The sequence below is a fragment of the Eubalaena glacialis genome, chromosome 14 (assembly GCF_028564815.1).
Source record: "Eubalaena glacialis isolate mEubGla1 chromosome 14, mEubGla1.1.hap2.+ XY, whole genome shotgun sequence".
Taxonomy (NCBI): Eukaryota; Metazoa; Chordata; class Mammalia; order Artiodactyla; family Balaenidae; genus Eubalaena; species Eubalaena glacialis.
This window is the reverse complement of record NC_083729.1, coordinates 6,782,056-6,798,803: the sequence shown is the minus strand read 5'-3', so window position 1 is coordinate 6,798,803 and position 16,748 is coordinate 6,782,056. Positions and strand designations below refer to the sequence as shown.

Sequence of the window (16,748 nt, the reverse complement as noted above, 5' to 3'; positions counted from 1 at the left end):
TTTCTCATAAAACTGAACTTACTCTGGTATTACCATAGGATCCAGCAACCGTATTCCTTAGTGTTTACTCAAAGGAGCCCTCACAAAGACCTGCACACGGATGTTTATAACAGCTTTATTAGTAATTGCCAAGACTTGGAAGCAGCCAAGATGTCTTTCCGTAGGTGAATGGATAAACAAACTGGTATATCCAGACAATGCAGTACTATTCAGCACTTTAAAAACAAGAAAAAGAAAAAGAGCTATCAAGCCGTAAAAAGACATGGAGGAACCGTAAATGTATATTACTGAGTAAAAGAAGCCAATCTGTTTGATTCCATCTGTATGAGATTCTGCAAAAGGCAAAACCTTGGAGGCAGGAAAAGGATGAGTGGTTGCCAGTGGTTGCTTCCCCAGGGGGAAGGGATGAATAGGTGGAGCACAGAGGATTTTTTCAGGTGTTGAAACTATTCTGTATCCTTTAATGATGGATATAAGACATTATGTGTTTGTCAAAACCCATAGAAAGTGCAACACAAAGAGTGAACCCTAATATAAATTATGGACTTTGGTTGATTTAAAAAAAGTGAAATGGGATGAGAGAAGAAAAATATACTAAGCAGTTTTTGGAAACTTTTTAATTTCCAAAATTGTTTCTTATGGTACTCCTTTACCTTTTTGGTATTGCAGCATCATCAATGGTTTGATTTCATGACATGTCTTCCTTGGTCTTCCAGAATTTTTCTATTATAAGACACACAGAACAAAAAATAAATCGCTTCGATGTTTTTAAAGTGTCAGTCTGTTAGAGAATCCACTAATGAATTTTTCCAAAGCACAGTTTGGAATCACTTCTCCATATTGCACCTTTGGGATTTGAGTACTTTTTTGCTAAAAATGCAAAGTTTTCTTTACTACCATTTTAACATAAACACTTGGTAATCTTCAACACATTGGTTTCAGAATTGGGACTCTGTCTTAAAAAAAATTCCCATGTCTTGCAAAATGCATACAATTGTTTTCAGATTCTATGGAGTGATTTTTTTCCCCCTCTTAGGAAAAAAATCAGTAAATAAATTTGTTATTTTTTGCAGTTGAATACGGGAACATTTATAGCTTTACTGGCTAAATTCATTGTTATGTTCAGATAGAAATCCTCTGGTGATCTCATCGGTTCAGTGCAGCCCTTTAACTGGATTCTGATAAATAAAATCCTCTAGGTCATTAAGATTGTCATTGGACATGAATGCAGTCACTGGGATAAGGAACATTGTTTTGTTGTTCTTCAGTTGTCTTGTTTTTACACCACCCCCCCCCCCACCCGCAATAGTTAGATCTTAACAGGAGTATGATTGGGGTGAGGGGCGGGAGGCTTGGATGATTGACTGTTAGCTATTTGGTTTACTGGTGCCAGGCAGTTTTTGGAATGGCCAATGTTGGGTGCCTCAGTAAGAGTGTTCCAGTATATCTTTTAAGTTATATTTTCTTACATTGATTTAAATTCATCCTTATAATACTACTTACAATATTAAATAAAATCCCATGAATTCTGTTTAATTTCTATAATTGATAGAAGAAATCATAGTCCAACATTTAAGACAGAAGGGCCCAACTGGCCGAAGCAGGTGATGTTTAGGTATTAGGAAATAATGTTTTCTCTGCATGATCCTTCAGGAAGCTGACCTCGTTACAACTCATGAATTGGGGCACAATTTTGGAGCAGAACACGATCCAGATGGTCTAGCAGAATGTGCCCCAAATGAGGACCAGGGAGGAAAGTATGTTATGTATCCCATAGCTGTGAGTGGTGATCATGACAACAATAAGGTATGTATCTTTTGGAGCTTTTTTTATGTGGTTAGGAAAGAAAGAGGCTATGTTTAATTATAATGAGAGCTCAGGAAAGCTTTCCATTCTAGGGATGGAACTACAGATTACAAAGTACCTTGAAACTTGGTTGTGTGTGTTAAGAGTGAAACATGGTCCATCTAAATCTGCTCATCTGGACTGTTTGTTGTCAAAGAAGATCATGTGTTGGTTTGGGCTGTGTGGAAAATTACTTACTTAATATAATGGCTTGCACTGGAGGAGTCCTAGTTTGCAGGATCTGGTGGGCTCAGGTTTTCAATTAAAAATTTCCTTTCATTTCATTTACAAGTTTGTCATTCATGTTAACCCTACACTGCTTCACAATATGCACGTTTTAATAAACCTTTGCAACAAAATATGTAATTTGCCAGATGTAAGCATCCTGTGGGTAGGACCCTTGCCTTTCTGGTTACCAGCTCTGTCTCCAGTGCCTGTTCAGGGTAGCTGGTACATAATAAATACTTGTCAGGTAAATAGAGGAACGATTTTTGAGGGTGTCTGGTGGAGTACACAATACTCATTGACTTGGGACATGGTAAACAGCTTCAGAGACTTTCCTAAGAATGGCTATGACTAACTCGTAGAGCCTGAACTGAAAGTGTTCATAGATGTCTGTCTGGTCCTTCTTCCTTTTACTTGAAGTTGAGCAGCACGAGGCATCATGAGGAAAATATTGTGGTTTTGTGCTGAATTAAAGTGGGCTGGGGGATGGGCTAACCATCTGCATCTAATCAGGAAGGAAGGTCAAGTTATTTGTCCTGACTCCCCTTTTAAAGCCTGACCCAGGAGCTAGAGGAAAGGATTACTGTTGTGTTTCCCTGGCCCTGACCCTGCCTTTTAAAATTCTGGTCTCATGTTTTTTTTGTCATGTTTTTTGTTTGTCGCATCTTGTTTTCTTTGGCTGTTAGGTGTGAAGTCCGTTCCTCTCTTTCTTTGCTTGTTATGCTTTATTTTTCCTCCACTGAACAACTTGTGCCTGAGGAACTACCTGTTTTGCCTGTTCTTCCATTGTATCACATACTCTATTGAATTTTTCTCCTTTTTTCAGAGGTTGTCTCTCTTTTTCTAATGATGTACATTATAGTTCAGCACTGTTCACTGGAAGGTTCTGTGATGGGGGAAACACTATCTGCTGTACCCAGTACAGTAGTCACTAGCCCCGTGTGGCCAGTAAGCCCTTGAAATGTGGCTGGAGAGACCAAGGAACTGAATTTTAAATTCTGTTTTATTTAAATTCAGTAGTGGTTGCCTGGGGCTGGAGGTGGGAATGGGCATTACCTGTAAAAGGATCTGAGGGACCTTACTGAGGTGATAAAATGTTCTAAAACTGATTTATGGTGATGGTTTCATCACTTGGTAAAATTACTAGAAATCACTGAATTGTACAATTGAAACTGGTAAATTTTGTGATATGTAAAATATGCCTTAATAAAGCAGCAAAAAACCCAAACAACAACAACAAAAAACAGTGTGGGAACAGAGGGAAAGTGGTGAGGATATAGGTGAGTCACGAAGCCATGAGTTGATAATTGCTGAAGCTGGTGAGGGGCCATGTGAGCATTCATGAATCCATTCTGTCCACTTTATAGATGCTTGAACGTTTCTGTAATAAAAAGTGTGAAATATGTGGTAAGGAAAAAGAAATTTAAATAATCACATATGGCTAGTGGCTGCCGTATTAGACCGTGCAGCTCTAGTTGTTAGTCACTGCTTCTTGGTCATGAGGATGGCATCAGTACTTTGGGGTAAAATGTTTTACTTTGCAGACTGTTCAAGTGAGCATGCGTGGTGCTAACTCTTCCTGTTACAAGTTCTTCCTAAGTGAGACTTCCCCAGTGGGCTCTTGGAACATCCCTGTAAGAACTCGCTAATGAGAGTGGAGGCTGGGCAGAGCCATTTATTTCTGGAGCTGCTAGTCTATCAGCGAAGAACACTTTATCCATTTATTTATTTTGTCCCAAGTGTATTTTCTTTAATAGTTTGGTTTACCCAAGTAGCAGTCTCCTTGTAAAGAGATACTGGGCATCTTCTGGTCCACATTTTAATTCCGTCATTAAAATTAATTCCTTAAAATGTTTTTAACTAGGTAAAAAAGGCTCCAGGACAAAAATAAGGTGGTTCCTCGACCTAGAAAGACAGGACCTGGCACCTTACACCAGACAAGCCAGACGGCATTAGAGTTTATTGGTGGGAGGAGAAGGGGGGTGTGGTAAGGATACAGAGAGAGGGCTCAGAGGTCTTCGGGGAGTGTGGAGGCAACAAAAGCGAGAGTGAAGTGGTCAGTTTTCCCTCAGCTCTGTCTGGGGGTCCAGCTGCTTGGGGGTGTGACTCTGATAAATTAGCAAAGAGATCTTCTTATTGGTTCAGTGTGAATTTGAACTCATAAGGACCTGGCCTCGCATAGTGAACTGGGAGAACTGAGCTCATGAGTCTGCAGTGCTGGTGAATAAACGCAGCAAAATACTAACTGCCTCAGGCCTAGACTGAACTAACCAGGCCCCTTAAATGTCTTTACTATAAAAATACATTGGAAGATCCTTTAAAAAAAATCCAGTTAGTGTTTCTGTTTAGGGAGATGGGGTCTTCAGTGTCTTTTGGAGAGTAATCCTTTTGTATCTGATTCAGTGGTCACAGTCACCTTTGGAGGGTTGAAAAGGAAAATCAATTCAGTTTTTTCTTCCTGTGTAGGGAATACCCAGTTCTTCCCTATTGTGTGTTTCTTCCTGTGTGTCTACTTTACTATTCATAGAGCCCACTTCACTTCTGACCCTTCTGGTCACCAGACGTGGAGGTTTTTCTTTACACCAAGCTGTTTCCTGCAACGCCAGCTGGGGTTAACTCAGTTCTGACACTCTCTTCCTGGAGATAGCATCAGACCCCAAAGGTTAAGGGCTCAGTCCCATAAGAGTGCCCTGATTCTGCACTCCCCCCCTCACACCCCCAGATGCCACTCACAAGCCCAGGTCATCGCCTGTGCTTCTAACCAACTGGCTATAGATTGGGGGTTCCAATGACCCCCTCCTTGGGTTCAGTTAATTTCCCAGAGCGGCTCGTAGAACTCAGGGAAACACGTTTGCCAGTTTATGATAAAAGGCTGTGATCAAGGATACAGATGAGCATCCAGATGGAAGAGATGCATAAGGCGAGGTATGTGGGAAGGGGCATGGAGCTTCCCTGCCTCTGAGTGCACCCGTCTCCCAGCACCCCCATGTGTCCACCAACCCCTAAGCTCTCTGAACCCTATACTTTTGGGATTTTATGGAGGCTTCATCACATAGGCACGATCGGCCCTTAGCTCCGTTTTAAGCCCTTGTCCCTCCGAAAGAGAATGGAAGGCGGGGCTGAAAATTCAAAGCTTCTCATGGTGGCTTGGTCATTTTGGTGACCAGCCCCCATCCAGGAGCCACCAAGGAGCCCACTCCAGGTCGGCTCATTACAACAAAAGACACTCCCATTTTGACCCAGGAGATTACAGGGGCTTCAGGAGCTCTGTGCCAGGAACTGGGGCCAGAGACCAGTGTATATTTTATACTATTTCATGAGGGTCCTGTGCTCTCTGCTCCTCAGGGGTCTCATGGCCTTTGTCTGGGCTGAAAGTGAAGCCATTTTAGCCATTTGCAAACTGTGGCGGCCCTACCTCTAGAAGTACCCACGCTGAGTTTTACCCAAGTCTTGTTCTGCTTTTCTTGATAATTTCAGATGGTTTGGGAAATGGACTCCATTTTAGAGCTTCAGGTAAAAATGCCCAAATTTAGAAGGTCATTTTCATGTTTCTGTACACCAAGTGGGCAAGCTAGGGTTCAGGCTTCCTTTGAGATGCTGGTCAACTGTAGAAACTCAAAGAAACTTAAGATCTTGGGGACTCATGAAAACGTTTAGGTAATAATTTGGAATTTAATCTTTTAATAGACTATATGTAATAATATGCCTCTTACTAAGCTCAACTATTTAAACACTTTAAACATGGATCATTGATGTAAATATTCAGGGAAAGATGAAGAGGTAAACCAGAGCAGACCCTGTTTTGCAGGCCTGGATCGTTACATCTAGGAAGACGGCCGCCTGTGCCCCGTTCTCAGTGTCCCTGCAGTGGGGCCTGTGCCTGAGCCTGGGGTGGCTTAGAGTCTGGTGACTCTCTGCTCGTGCCGGACTGGCTGGGGTGTTTGGTCTCAGCATTTGTGTAGCTTACTTTCCTGTGAAGAATTTTAGGCTCTTAACCACATTCACGTCACCTTTTTAGCATCTTGCAGAGGGCCATGACTCAATTCCATACAAATGACATTTAGAGGCGACAGTGAACCTGACATACCTTCAAGGTGGTTCTGATTGTGGCTTTTGTGTTAAAGTTTGTCCCTGGAAAAGAAGCACAAACACCACCTGGGAATGAATTTTTATGTTATTTTGGGTCCTATGTGGCCTCTTTTCTCTTAAGATGTTTTCAAACTGCAGTAAACAGTCCATCTATAAGACCATTGAAAGTAAGGCCCAGGAGTGTTTTCAAGAACGCAGCAACAAAGTGTGCGGGAACTCCAGGGTGGACGAGGGGGAGGAGTGTGACCCCGGCATCATGTACCTGAACAACGACACCTGCTGCAACAGTGACTGCACGCTGAGGCCCGGCGTCCAGTGCAGGTGAGGAGCGTGGCGCGGGGTGGAGTTGGGCGTCTGACAAGGGTCTTCACAACAGCGGGCTGAAAGCGCGGGGCTCTAGAATTATCAGAGGGTCTGGCAAGTGTGTGTTTACCCCTTCTGCCCTTTACAGCGAGAAAAATGTTTTCTGGAAAGCAACGTGACATTGTATCACAAATCCCCCATCTTGCATCCTCTCTGCTGTAGCAATGCCATAGTACAAAGAATCTTTTCTAAGGAAACAGAGATGTACAAAGATGATTTAGCAGGGATGTTCGTGGCTACATTCTTTTATAATAACAAAATATGGGAAACAATCAAAATGACAGTCCTGGGACATAAATTAATTATTGTGTATCTATACTGTAAATAGTGTTGAAGAATACTGTTTAATCCCAGAAACTGTGGAGGAAGCAGGTTACAAGTTAGAAGGTACTTATGTTTCCATTTTTAACGTCCAGTGCCTGGCTTAGAAGTAGAGGGGAAAACTTTAATTTATGGTAACAGATTTAACGGTATACAGTGCATATTAACATTGTAAATACTGATAGGGCTGACTAGTTTCTTGACCACTGTTGCCTTGTGGGCTTGTGTATTTTGTTTTGTTTTGTTTTGTTTTTTGTTTTTTTAATTTTTTGGCTGCGCCATGCGACATGCAGGATCTTAGTTCCCTGACCAGGGATCAAATCCATGCCCCCTGCGTTGGGAGTGTGGAGTCTTAACCACTGGACCACCAGGGAAGTTCTTTTTTTTTTTTTTTTAATTACTGTATTAAGTTAATGAAAACCAAGGGCACCAAGATGTTTTAAAGCTGGGTCACTTTGGACCACTGTGCTGCCTGAGTCTGCATCAGGAAGGGTAGATGGACCATGTGCAGGTGGTGCTAGCACCTGGGGGTCTGTGCAGGAGTGGGTGACCCAGCCAGGAGACCCTGCCCTGCCATTTCAGGGCCCTGTGGCATGACCATAGTCTGTGCTGTGGGGCTGTCCTTTGACTTGGACTGTCTGCTCTTCCTCTCTAGTGATAGGAACAGTCCTTGCTGTAAAAACTGTCAGTTCGAGACGGCCCAGAAGAAGTGCCAAGAGGCTATTAATGCTACTTGCAAAGGCGTGTCTTACTGCACAGGTATGTCCTCCCGTTGGTTCTCTTGGAATAATTTGCTCAAACGGGTATGTGTGTGTTGGAAAGCAAGATTGTGTTTCATTCAGATGAATATAGCCCTTTTTTTTTTTTTACCTCATGTGCAGAGTTGAGTTGATCTCAGCACACTTGTCATTGGTCTGTGCAAGGCCCGTGATTATTTCTCTTCGTTGTTTATTCCCTTTTATTCACTTCCATTCTCCTTCCCCTCATAGGCATCTGCTTTAACGTGTTTAACATTTGCCTAGATAGGTGTATATCCTTGAAAGATAGTGTGTTTATTTTCTGTATATGTGTGTTTTTAACGTGCCAAAATGATACTATACCTCAGATCATTTTTTTTAAAACTCAATACCATGTTTTTACAACTGTTTTCTATTGCCCTGTATTTCTATCTGTGTATCTATATCTTTGTATCTAGTTCATTGTTTTGGGCACTTGCTGAGTGTTTAGTCTTGTGATTTACTGTATTTTACTTAATCTGTTCGCCAAGCAGTAGCTGCTTGGATTGCCTTTATCTCCTCATAATTCAGATAGGACTACACCGAACACCCTTACACATCTACTTTGGGAGCTCTGAGAGCTTGCTGGGTGCATACGGAGGAGTGGAATTGCTTAGTCGTGGAGGGAGGCACTCCAGCGTTCTCTAGAGCAGCAGTAACGGGTTCGTCAGTGCCACCGTCAGTGGTCCAGGTTCCTGTATTCTGATGTCCTTGCTGACACACTGTATTATCTAGCTGTCTTATTTTTTTTGCTGGTCTGATGAATATAAAGTGATTTCTTCTTATTTACATTTTTCTTGAACATTCTTTATATTTGTTAGCTATTTAGATTTCTCCTTTTGTGAATAACTAGTTCATTTATTTGGTCCATTTATAAAAATTGCATTTCATTTTTGCTATTATTGATTTGGAGGAGTTCTTTTATGATAATCCATTTGGTTTAAACATTGCATATACCTTCCTCCTATCTGTTGTCCTTTTTGGAACTGAAATCTTTCACTTGAATCAAATCTGTCATTTTGTTTGTGTATTTATTTTTTTGAGTTGTGGATAGTTATAAAGATATTTTCCACAACTGCTTCTGTAGCTTCATAATTTTACCTTTTACATTTAGGACTTTATCTGGAGCTAATTTTGAGATTGTATTGATTATCAATATTACCTGTAGTTCTGTTAGTTGTTCCTTTAAAAAATCTCCAAGCTATATTATTAGGTACATGATAGGACATATTCTCTACATCTTCTTTTTTTTTTTTTAATCAGTCATCAATTTTATACACATCACTTTATACATGTCAATCCCAGTCGCCCAATTCAGCACACCACCATCCCCACCCCACCGCAGTTTTCCCCCCTTGGTGTCCATACGTTTGTTCTCTACATCTGTGTCTCAACTTCTGCCCTGCAACCCGGTTCATCTGTACCATTTTTCTAGGTTCCACATACATGCGTTAATATACGATATTTGTTTTTCTCTTTCTGACTTACTTCACTCTGTATGACAGTCTCTAGATCCATCCACGTCTCAACAAATGACTCAATTTCGTTCCTTTTTATGGCTGAGTAATATTCCATTGTATATATGTACCACAACTTCTTTATCCATTCGTCTGTTGATGGGTATTTAGGTTGCTTCCATGACCTGGCTATTGTAAATAGTGCTGCTATGAACATTTGGGTGCACGTGTCTTTTTGAATTACGGTTTTCTCTGGGTATATGCCCAGTAGTGGGATTGCTGGGTCATATGGTAATTCTATTTTTAGTTTTTTAAGGAACCTCCATATTGTTCTCCATAGTGGCTGTATCAATTTACATTCCCACCAACAGTGCAAGAGGGTTCCCTTTTCTCCACACCCTCTCCAGCATCTGTTGTTTGTAGATTTTCTGATGATGCCCATTCTAACTGGTGTGAGGTGATACCTCATTGTAGTTTTGATTTGCATTTCTCTAATAATTAGTGATGTTGAGCATCTTTTCATGTGCTTCGTGGCCGTCTGTATGTCTTCTTTGGAGAAATGTCTATTTAGGTCTTCTGCCCATTTTTGGATTGGGGTGTTTGTTTCTTTAATATTGAGCTGAATGAGCTGTTTATATATTTTGGAGATTAATCCTTTGTCCGTTGATTCGTTTGCAAATATTTTCTCCCATTCTGAGGGTTGTCTTTTCGTCTTGTTTATGGTTTCCTTTGCTGTGCAAAAGCTTTGAAGTTTCATTAGGTCCCATTTGTTTATTTTTGTTTTTATTTCCATTACTCTAGGAGGTGGATCAAAAAAGATCTTGCTGTGATTTATGTCAAAGAGTGTTCTTCCTATGTTTTCCTCTAAGAGTTTTATAGTGTCTGGTCTTACATTTAGGTCTCTAATCCATTTTGAGTTTATTTTTGTGTATGGTGTTAGGGAGTATTCTAATTTCATTCTTTTACATGTAGCTGTCCAGTTTTCCCAGCACCATTTATTGAAGAGACTGTCTTTTCTCCATTGTATATCTTTGCCTCCTTTGTCATAGATTAGTTGACCATAGGTGCGTGGGTTTATCTCTGGGCTTTCTATCTTGTTCCATTGATTGATGTTTCTGTTTTTGTGCCAGTACCATATTGTCTTGATTACTGTAGCTTTGTAGTATAGTCTGAAGTCAGGGAGCCTGATTCCTCCAGCTTCGTTTTTTTCCCTCAAGACTGCTTTGGCTATTCGGGGTCTTTTGTGTCTCCATACAAATTTTAAGATGATTTGTTCTAGTTCCGTAAAAAATGCCATTGGTAATTTGATAGGGATTGCATTGAATCTGTAGATTGCTTTGGGTAGTAGAGTCATTTTCACAATGTTGATTCTTCCAATCCAAGAACATGGTATATCTCTCCATCTGTTTGTATCATCTTTAATTTCTTTCATCAGTGTCTTATAGTTTTCTGCATACAGGTCTTTTGTCTCCCTAGGTAGGTTTATTCCTAGATATTTTATTCTTTTTGTTGCAATGGTAAATGGGAGTGTTTCCATAATTTCTCTTTCGTATTTTTCATCATTAGTGTATAGGAATGCAAGAGATTTCTGTGCATTAACTTTGTATCCTGCAACTTTACCAAATTCATTAATTAGCTCTAGCAGTTTTCTGGTGGCAGTTTTAGGATTCTCTATGTATAGTATCATGTCATCTGCAAACAGTGACAGTTTTACTTCTTCTTTTCCAATTTGTATTCCTTTTATTTCTTTTTCTTCGCTGATTGCCATGGCTAGGACTTCCAGAACTATGTTGAATAATAGTGGTGATAGTGGACATCCTTGTCTTGTTCCTGATCTTAGAGGAAATGCTTTCAGTTTTTCACCGTTGAGAATGACGTTTGCTGTGGGTTTGTCATATATGGCCTTTATTATGTTGAGGTAGGTTCCCTCTATGCCCACTTTCTGGATAGTTTTTATCATAAATGGGTGTTGAATTTTGTCAAAAGCTTTTTCTGCATCTATTGAGATGATCATATGGTTTTTATTCTTCAATGTGTTAATATGGTGTATCACATTGATTGATTTGCGTATATTGAAGAATCCTTGCATCCCTGGGATAAATCCCACTTGATCGTGGTGTATGAGCCTTTTAATGTGTTGTTGGATTCTGTTTGCTAGTATTTTGTTGAGGATTTTTGCATCTATATTCATCAGTGATATTGGTCTGTAATTTTCTTTTTTTGTAGTGTCTTTGTCTGGTTTTGGTATCAGGGTGATGGTGGCCTCATAGAATGAGTTTGGGAGTGTTCCTTCCTCTGCAATTTTTTGGAAGAGTTTGAGAAGGAAAGGTGTTAGCTCTTCTCTAAATGTTTGATAGAATTCACCTGTGAAGCCATCTGGTCCTGGACTTTTGTTTGTTGGAAGATTTTTAATCACAGTTTCTATTTCATTTCTTGTGATTGGTCTGTTCATATTTTCTGTTTCTTCCTGGTTTAGTGTTGGAAGGTTATACCTTTCTAAGAATTTGTCCATTTCTTCCAGGGTGTCCATTTTATTGGCATAGAGTTGCTCGTAGTAGTCTCTTAGGATGCTTTGTATTTCTGCGGTGTCTGTTGTAACTTCTCCTTTTTCATTTCTGATTTTATTGATTTGAGTCCTCTCCCTCTTTTTCTTGATGCGTCTGGCTAATGGCTTATCAATTTTGTTTATCTTCTCAAAGAACCAGCTTTTAGTTGTATTGATCTTTGCTATTGTTGTCTTTGTTTCTATTTCATTTATTTCCGCTCTGAGCTTTATGATTTCTTTCCTTCTGCTAACTTTGGGTTTTGTTTGTTCTTCTTTCTCTAGTTTCTTTAGGTGTACGGTTAGATTGTTTACTTGAGATTTTTCTTGTTTCTTTAGGTAGGCTTGTATAGCTATAAACTTCCCTCTTAGAACTGCTTTTGCTGCATCCCATAGGTTTTGGGTCGTCGTGTTTTCATTGTCATTTGTCTCTAGGTATTTTTTGATTTCCTCTTTGATTTCTTTAGTCATCTCTTGGTTATTTAGTAATGTATTGTTGAGCCTCCATGTGTTTGTGTTTTTTACGTTTTTTTCCCTGTAATTCATTTCTAATCTCATAGCATTGTGGTCAGAAAAGATGCTTGATATGATTTCAATTTTCTTAAATTTACTGAGGCTTGATTTGTGACCCAAGATGTGATCTATCCTGGAGAATGTTCCGTGCGCACTTGAGAAGAAAGTGTAATCTGCTGTTTTTGGATGGAATGTCCTATAAATGTAAGTTAAATCTATCTGGTCTATTGTGTCATTTAAAGCTTCTGTTTCCTTATTTATTTTCATTTTGGATGATCTGTCTATTGGTGTAAGTGAGGTGTTAAAGTCCCCCACTATTATTGTGTTACTGTCAATTTCCTCTTTTATAGCTGTTAGCAGTTGCCTTATGTATTGAGGTGCTCCTATGTTGGGTGCATATATATTTATAATTGTTACATCTTCTTCTTGGATTGATCCCTTGATCATTATGTAGTGTCCTTCCTTGTCTCTTGTAACATTCTTTATTTTAAAGTCTATTTTATCTGATATGAGTATAGCTACTCCAGCTTTCTTTTGATTTCCATTTGCATGGAATATCTTTTTCCATCCCCTCACTTTCAGTCTGTATGTGTCCCTAGGTCTAAAGTGGGTCTCTTGTAGACAGCATATAGATGGTTCTTGTTTTTGTATCCATTCAGCAAGCCTGTGTCTTTTGGTTGGAGCATTTAATCCATTCACGTTTAAGGTGATTATCGATATGTATGTTCCTATGACCATTTTCTTAATTGTTTTGGGTTTGTTTTTGTAGGTCCTTTTCTTCTCCTGTGTTTCCCACTTAGAGAAGTGCCTTTAGCATTTGTTGTAGAGCTGGTTTGGTGGTGCTGAACTCTCTTAGCTTTTGCTTGTCTGTAAAGCTTTTGATTTCTCCATCAAATCTAAATGAGATCCTTGCTGGGTAGAGTAATCTTGGTTGTAGGTTCTTCCCTTTCATCACTTTAAGTATATCATGCCACTCCCTACTGGCTTGTAGAGTTTCTGCTGAGAAATCAGCTGTTAACCTTATGGGAGTTCCCTTGTATGTTATTTGTCATTTTTCCCTTGCTGCTTTCAATAATTTTTCTTTGTCTTTAATTTTTGCCAATTTGATTACTGTGTGTCTCGGCGTGTTTCTCCTTGGGTTTATCCTGTATGGGACTCTCTGCGCTTCCTGGACTTGGGTGGCTATTTCCTTTCCCATGTTAGGGAAGTTTTCGACTATAATCTCTTCAAATATTTTCTCTGGTCCTTTCTCTCTCTCTTCTCCTTCTGGGACCCCTATAATGCGAATGTTGTTGCGTTTAATGTTGTCCCAGAGGTCTCTTAGGCTGTCTTCATTTCTTTTCATTCTTTTTTCTTTAGTCTGTTCCGCAGCAGTGAATTCCACCATTCTGTCTTCCAGGTCGCTTATCCGTTCTTCTGCCTCAGTTATTCTGCTATTGATTCCTTCTAGTGTAGTTTTCATTTCAGTTATTGTATTGGTCATCTCTGTTTGTTTGTTCTTTAATTCTTCTAGGTCTTTGTTAATCATTTCTTGCATCTTCTCAATCTTTGCCTCCATTCTTATTCCGAGTTCCTGGATCATCTTCACTGTCATTATTCTGAATTCTTTTTCTGGAAGGTTGCCTATCTCCACTTCATTTAGTTGTTTTTCTGGGGTTTTTTCTTGTTCCTTCATCTGGTATATAGCCCTCTGCCTTTTCATCTTGTCTATCCTTCTGTAAATGTGGTTTTTGTTCCACAGGCTGCAGGATTGTAGTTTTTCTTGCTTCTGCTGTCTGCCCTCTGGTGGTTGAGGCTATCTAAGAGGCTTGATGGGAGGCTCTGGAGGTGGGTAGAGCTGACTGTTGCTGTGGCGGTCAGGTCAGAGCTCCGTAAAACTTTAATCCACTTGACTGTTGATGGGTGGGGCTGGGTTCCCTCCCTGTTGGTTGTTTTGCCTGAGGCAACCCAACACTGGAGCCTACCCGGGCTCTTTGGTGGGGCTAATGGCAGACTCTGGGAGGGCTCACGCCAAGGAGTACTTCCCAGAACCTCCGCTGCCAGTGTCCTTGTCCCCACGGTGAAACAGAGCCAGCCCCCGCCTCTGCAGGAGACCCTTCAACACTAGCAGGTAGGTCTGGTTCAGTCTCCCCCAGGGTCACTGCTCCTTCCCCTGGGTCCCGATGCACACACCATTCTGTGTGCGCCCTCCAAGAGTGGGGTCTCTGTTTCCCCCAGTCCTGTTGAAGTCCTGCAATCACTTCCCCCTAGGCTTCAAAGTCTGATTCTCTATGAATTCCTCCTCCCGTTGCCGGACCCCCAGGTTGGGAAGCCTGACGTGGGGCTCAGAACCTTCACTCCAGTGGGTGGACTTCTGTGGTATAAGTGTTCGCCAGTCTGTGAGTCACCCACCCAGCAGTTATGGGATTTGATTTTACTCTGATTGCACCCCTCCTACCGTCTCACTGTGGCTTCTCCTCTGTCCTTGGACATGGGGTATCCTCCTTGGTGAAGTCCAGTGTCTTCCTGTCGATGATTGTCCAGCAGCCAGTTGTGATTCTGATGTTCTCGCAAGAGGGAGTGAGAGCACGTCCTTCTACTCCGCCATCTTGGTTAATCCTCCTCTCTACATCTTCTTGATCTGCTATTCCTTCATCAGTATGTAGTGCTCTTTTTTGACCCTTGTGATTTCTTTTAACTTTTTTTTAAAAATTTTTATTGGAGTATAGTTGATTTACAATGTTGTGTTACAGGTGTACAGCAAAGTGAATCCGTTACACATACACTGTTTTAACTTAAATTGTTTAATATTCAGTCTGCTACCTGTTTGTTGTTGTTCTTGTTCCTGTTGTCTGGTGTATCTATCCCATCTTGTATTTTTCTAATTTCTGTGCCCTTTGGTTGCTTGGTTTGATTTTTGTAGCAGCTTTATTGAGATATAATTAACACATTATACCACCTGCCCATTTAAAGTGTAAGTTCAGTGGTTTCTAGTATACTCACATGTGTGCATCCACCTACCAGTCAATTTCCATCACCTCAGAAAGAAATCCGTGCCCTTTAGCCATCATTTCGAGTCTTCTCATCATCCCAGTTCCAGATAACCACTAATCTACTTTCTGTCTCTGTGGATTTGCCTAATCTGGATGTTTCATATAAATGGAATCATACAATATGTGGGCTTCTTTCCCTCACAATAATGTTTTCAAGGTTTATCCATGTTGTAGCATGAATCAGTCCTTCATTTATTTTTATTGCTGAATAACATTCCATTGTATGGATATATCACATTCTTTTATTCATTCATCAATTGAGGAATTTTGGAGTGTTGCTGCTTTTTGGCTGCTATGAATAATGATACTATGCAGATTTGTGTGCAAGTTTTCTTTTTTTAAACGAACGCACCCAATTTTTAATTAATTAATTAATTAAAGTTTTGGCTGCGTTGGGTCTTCGTTGCTGCGCGAGGGCTTTCTCTAGTTTTGGCAAGCGGCGGCTACTCTTTGTTGTGGTGTGCGGGCTTCTCATTGTGGTGGCTTCTCTTGTTGCAGAGCACAGGCTCTAGGTGCGTGGGCTTCAGTAGTTGTGGCACGTGGGCTCAGTAGTTGTGACGCACGGGCTTTGTTGCTCCGCGGCATGTGGGATCTTCCCGGACCAGGGCTCGAACCCGTGTCCCCTGCACTGGCAGGCGGATACTTGACCACTGTGCCACCAGGGAAGTTCCTGTGTGCAAGTTTTTGTGTGGACTTATGTTTTTATTTCTCCTATGTATATATATATATCCTGTTGTTGAATTGTGGGTCAGGCGGTAACTCTGTTTAATCCTTTGAAGAACTGCCAGGCTGTTTTCCAAGTGGCTGCACCATTTTACGTTCCCACCAGCATGTGTGAAGGTTCCAGTTTCTCCACATCCTCACCAACACTTGCTATTGTCTGTCTTTTTTTTTTTTGGCTGCACCATGTGGCATGCGGGATCTTAGTTCCCCGACCAGGGATCGAACCCGTGCCCTCTGCAGTGGAAGTGTGGAGTCCTAACCACTGGACCGCTAGGGAATTCCCCTGTCTTTTTGATTGTAGCCATCTTAGTGGATGCAAAGTTTTATCTCATTTTGGTTTTTCCTTCGGCTTTCACATGTGCATTTTATAAGATGTTACTTATGATTCTTACATTCTGAGATCTGTCAGCATCACATTAGTTTGGCAAATGTCAGGAGGCTGAATATCTCAATCAGTCTTTAAAAAACACTTTCTAGCTGTGCTCAGTGTTTGTCTTTATTGTAATAATAGAAAGATGTTTTCTTTAAATAAGTGTAAGTAAAACAATTTGAAAAAAAGATATTCCTTTTCAAACAGCCTTTTGTTCCCTTGGTATTTTATACAAAGTAGCAGCAGCATCACCTGGGCTCTTGTTAGAAAGGGAAATGCTCAGTCCCTCCCTGGGCCTCCTGCAGCTGGCGGCTCTGGGGGCAGGGCCCAGCACTCTGCTGCAGCATCCACTGGCGGATCTTGATGCGTGCTCCACTTTGAGTACCATGTTAAATAGGTGATGCTATGTTTTTAATTATTTTCCTGTGCGCTTTATACTCTGATTTTAATCTTTTAAGAACAGATGTTCAACAAATATTCTAAAGCATTTTT

At 40.7% G+C, this 16,748-nt stretch overlaps 1 protein-coding gene across 2 annotated transcripts in view; it reads left to right on the top strand.

Moving 5' to 3' along the window:
- The window catches only part of ADAM17 (ADAM metallopeptidase domain 17), a 57,949-nt gene that overhangs the window by 32,432 nt on the left and 8,769 nt on the right, over positions 1 to 16,748 (top strand). For both annotated transcript variants that reach the window (XM_061168464.1, XM_061168465.1), the window contains 3 exons: positions 1,654 to 1,806; positions 6,281 to 6,480; positions 7,499 to 7,602. In XM_061168464.1, coding sequence (XP_061024447.1) covers positions 1,654 to 1,806; positions 6,281 to 6,480; positions 7,499 to 7,602 — 457 coding nt within the window. The remainder of the gene's footprint in view (positions 1 to 1,653; positions 1,807 to 6,280; positions 6,481 to 7,498; positions 7,603 to 16,748) is intronic.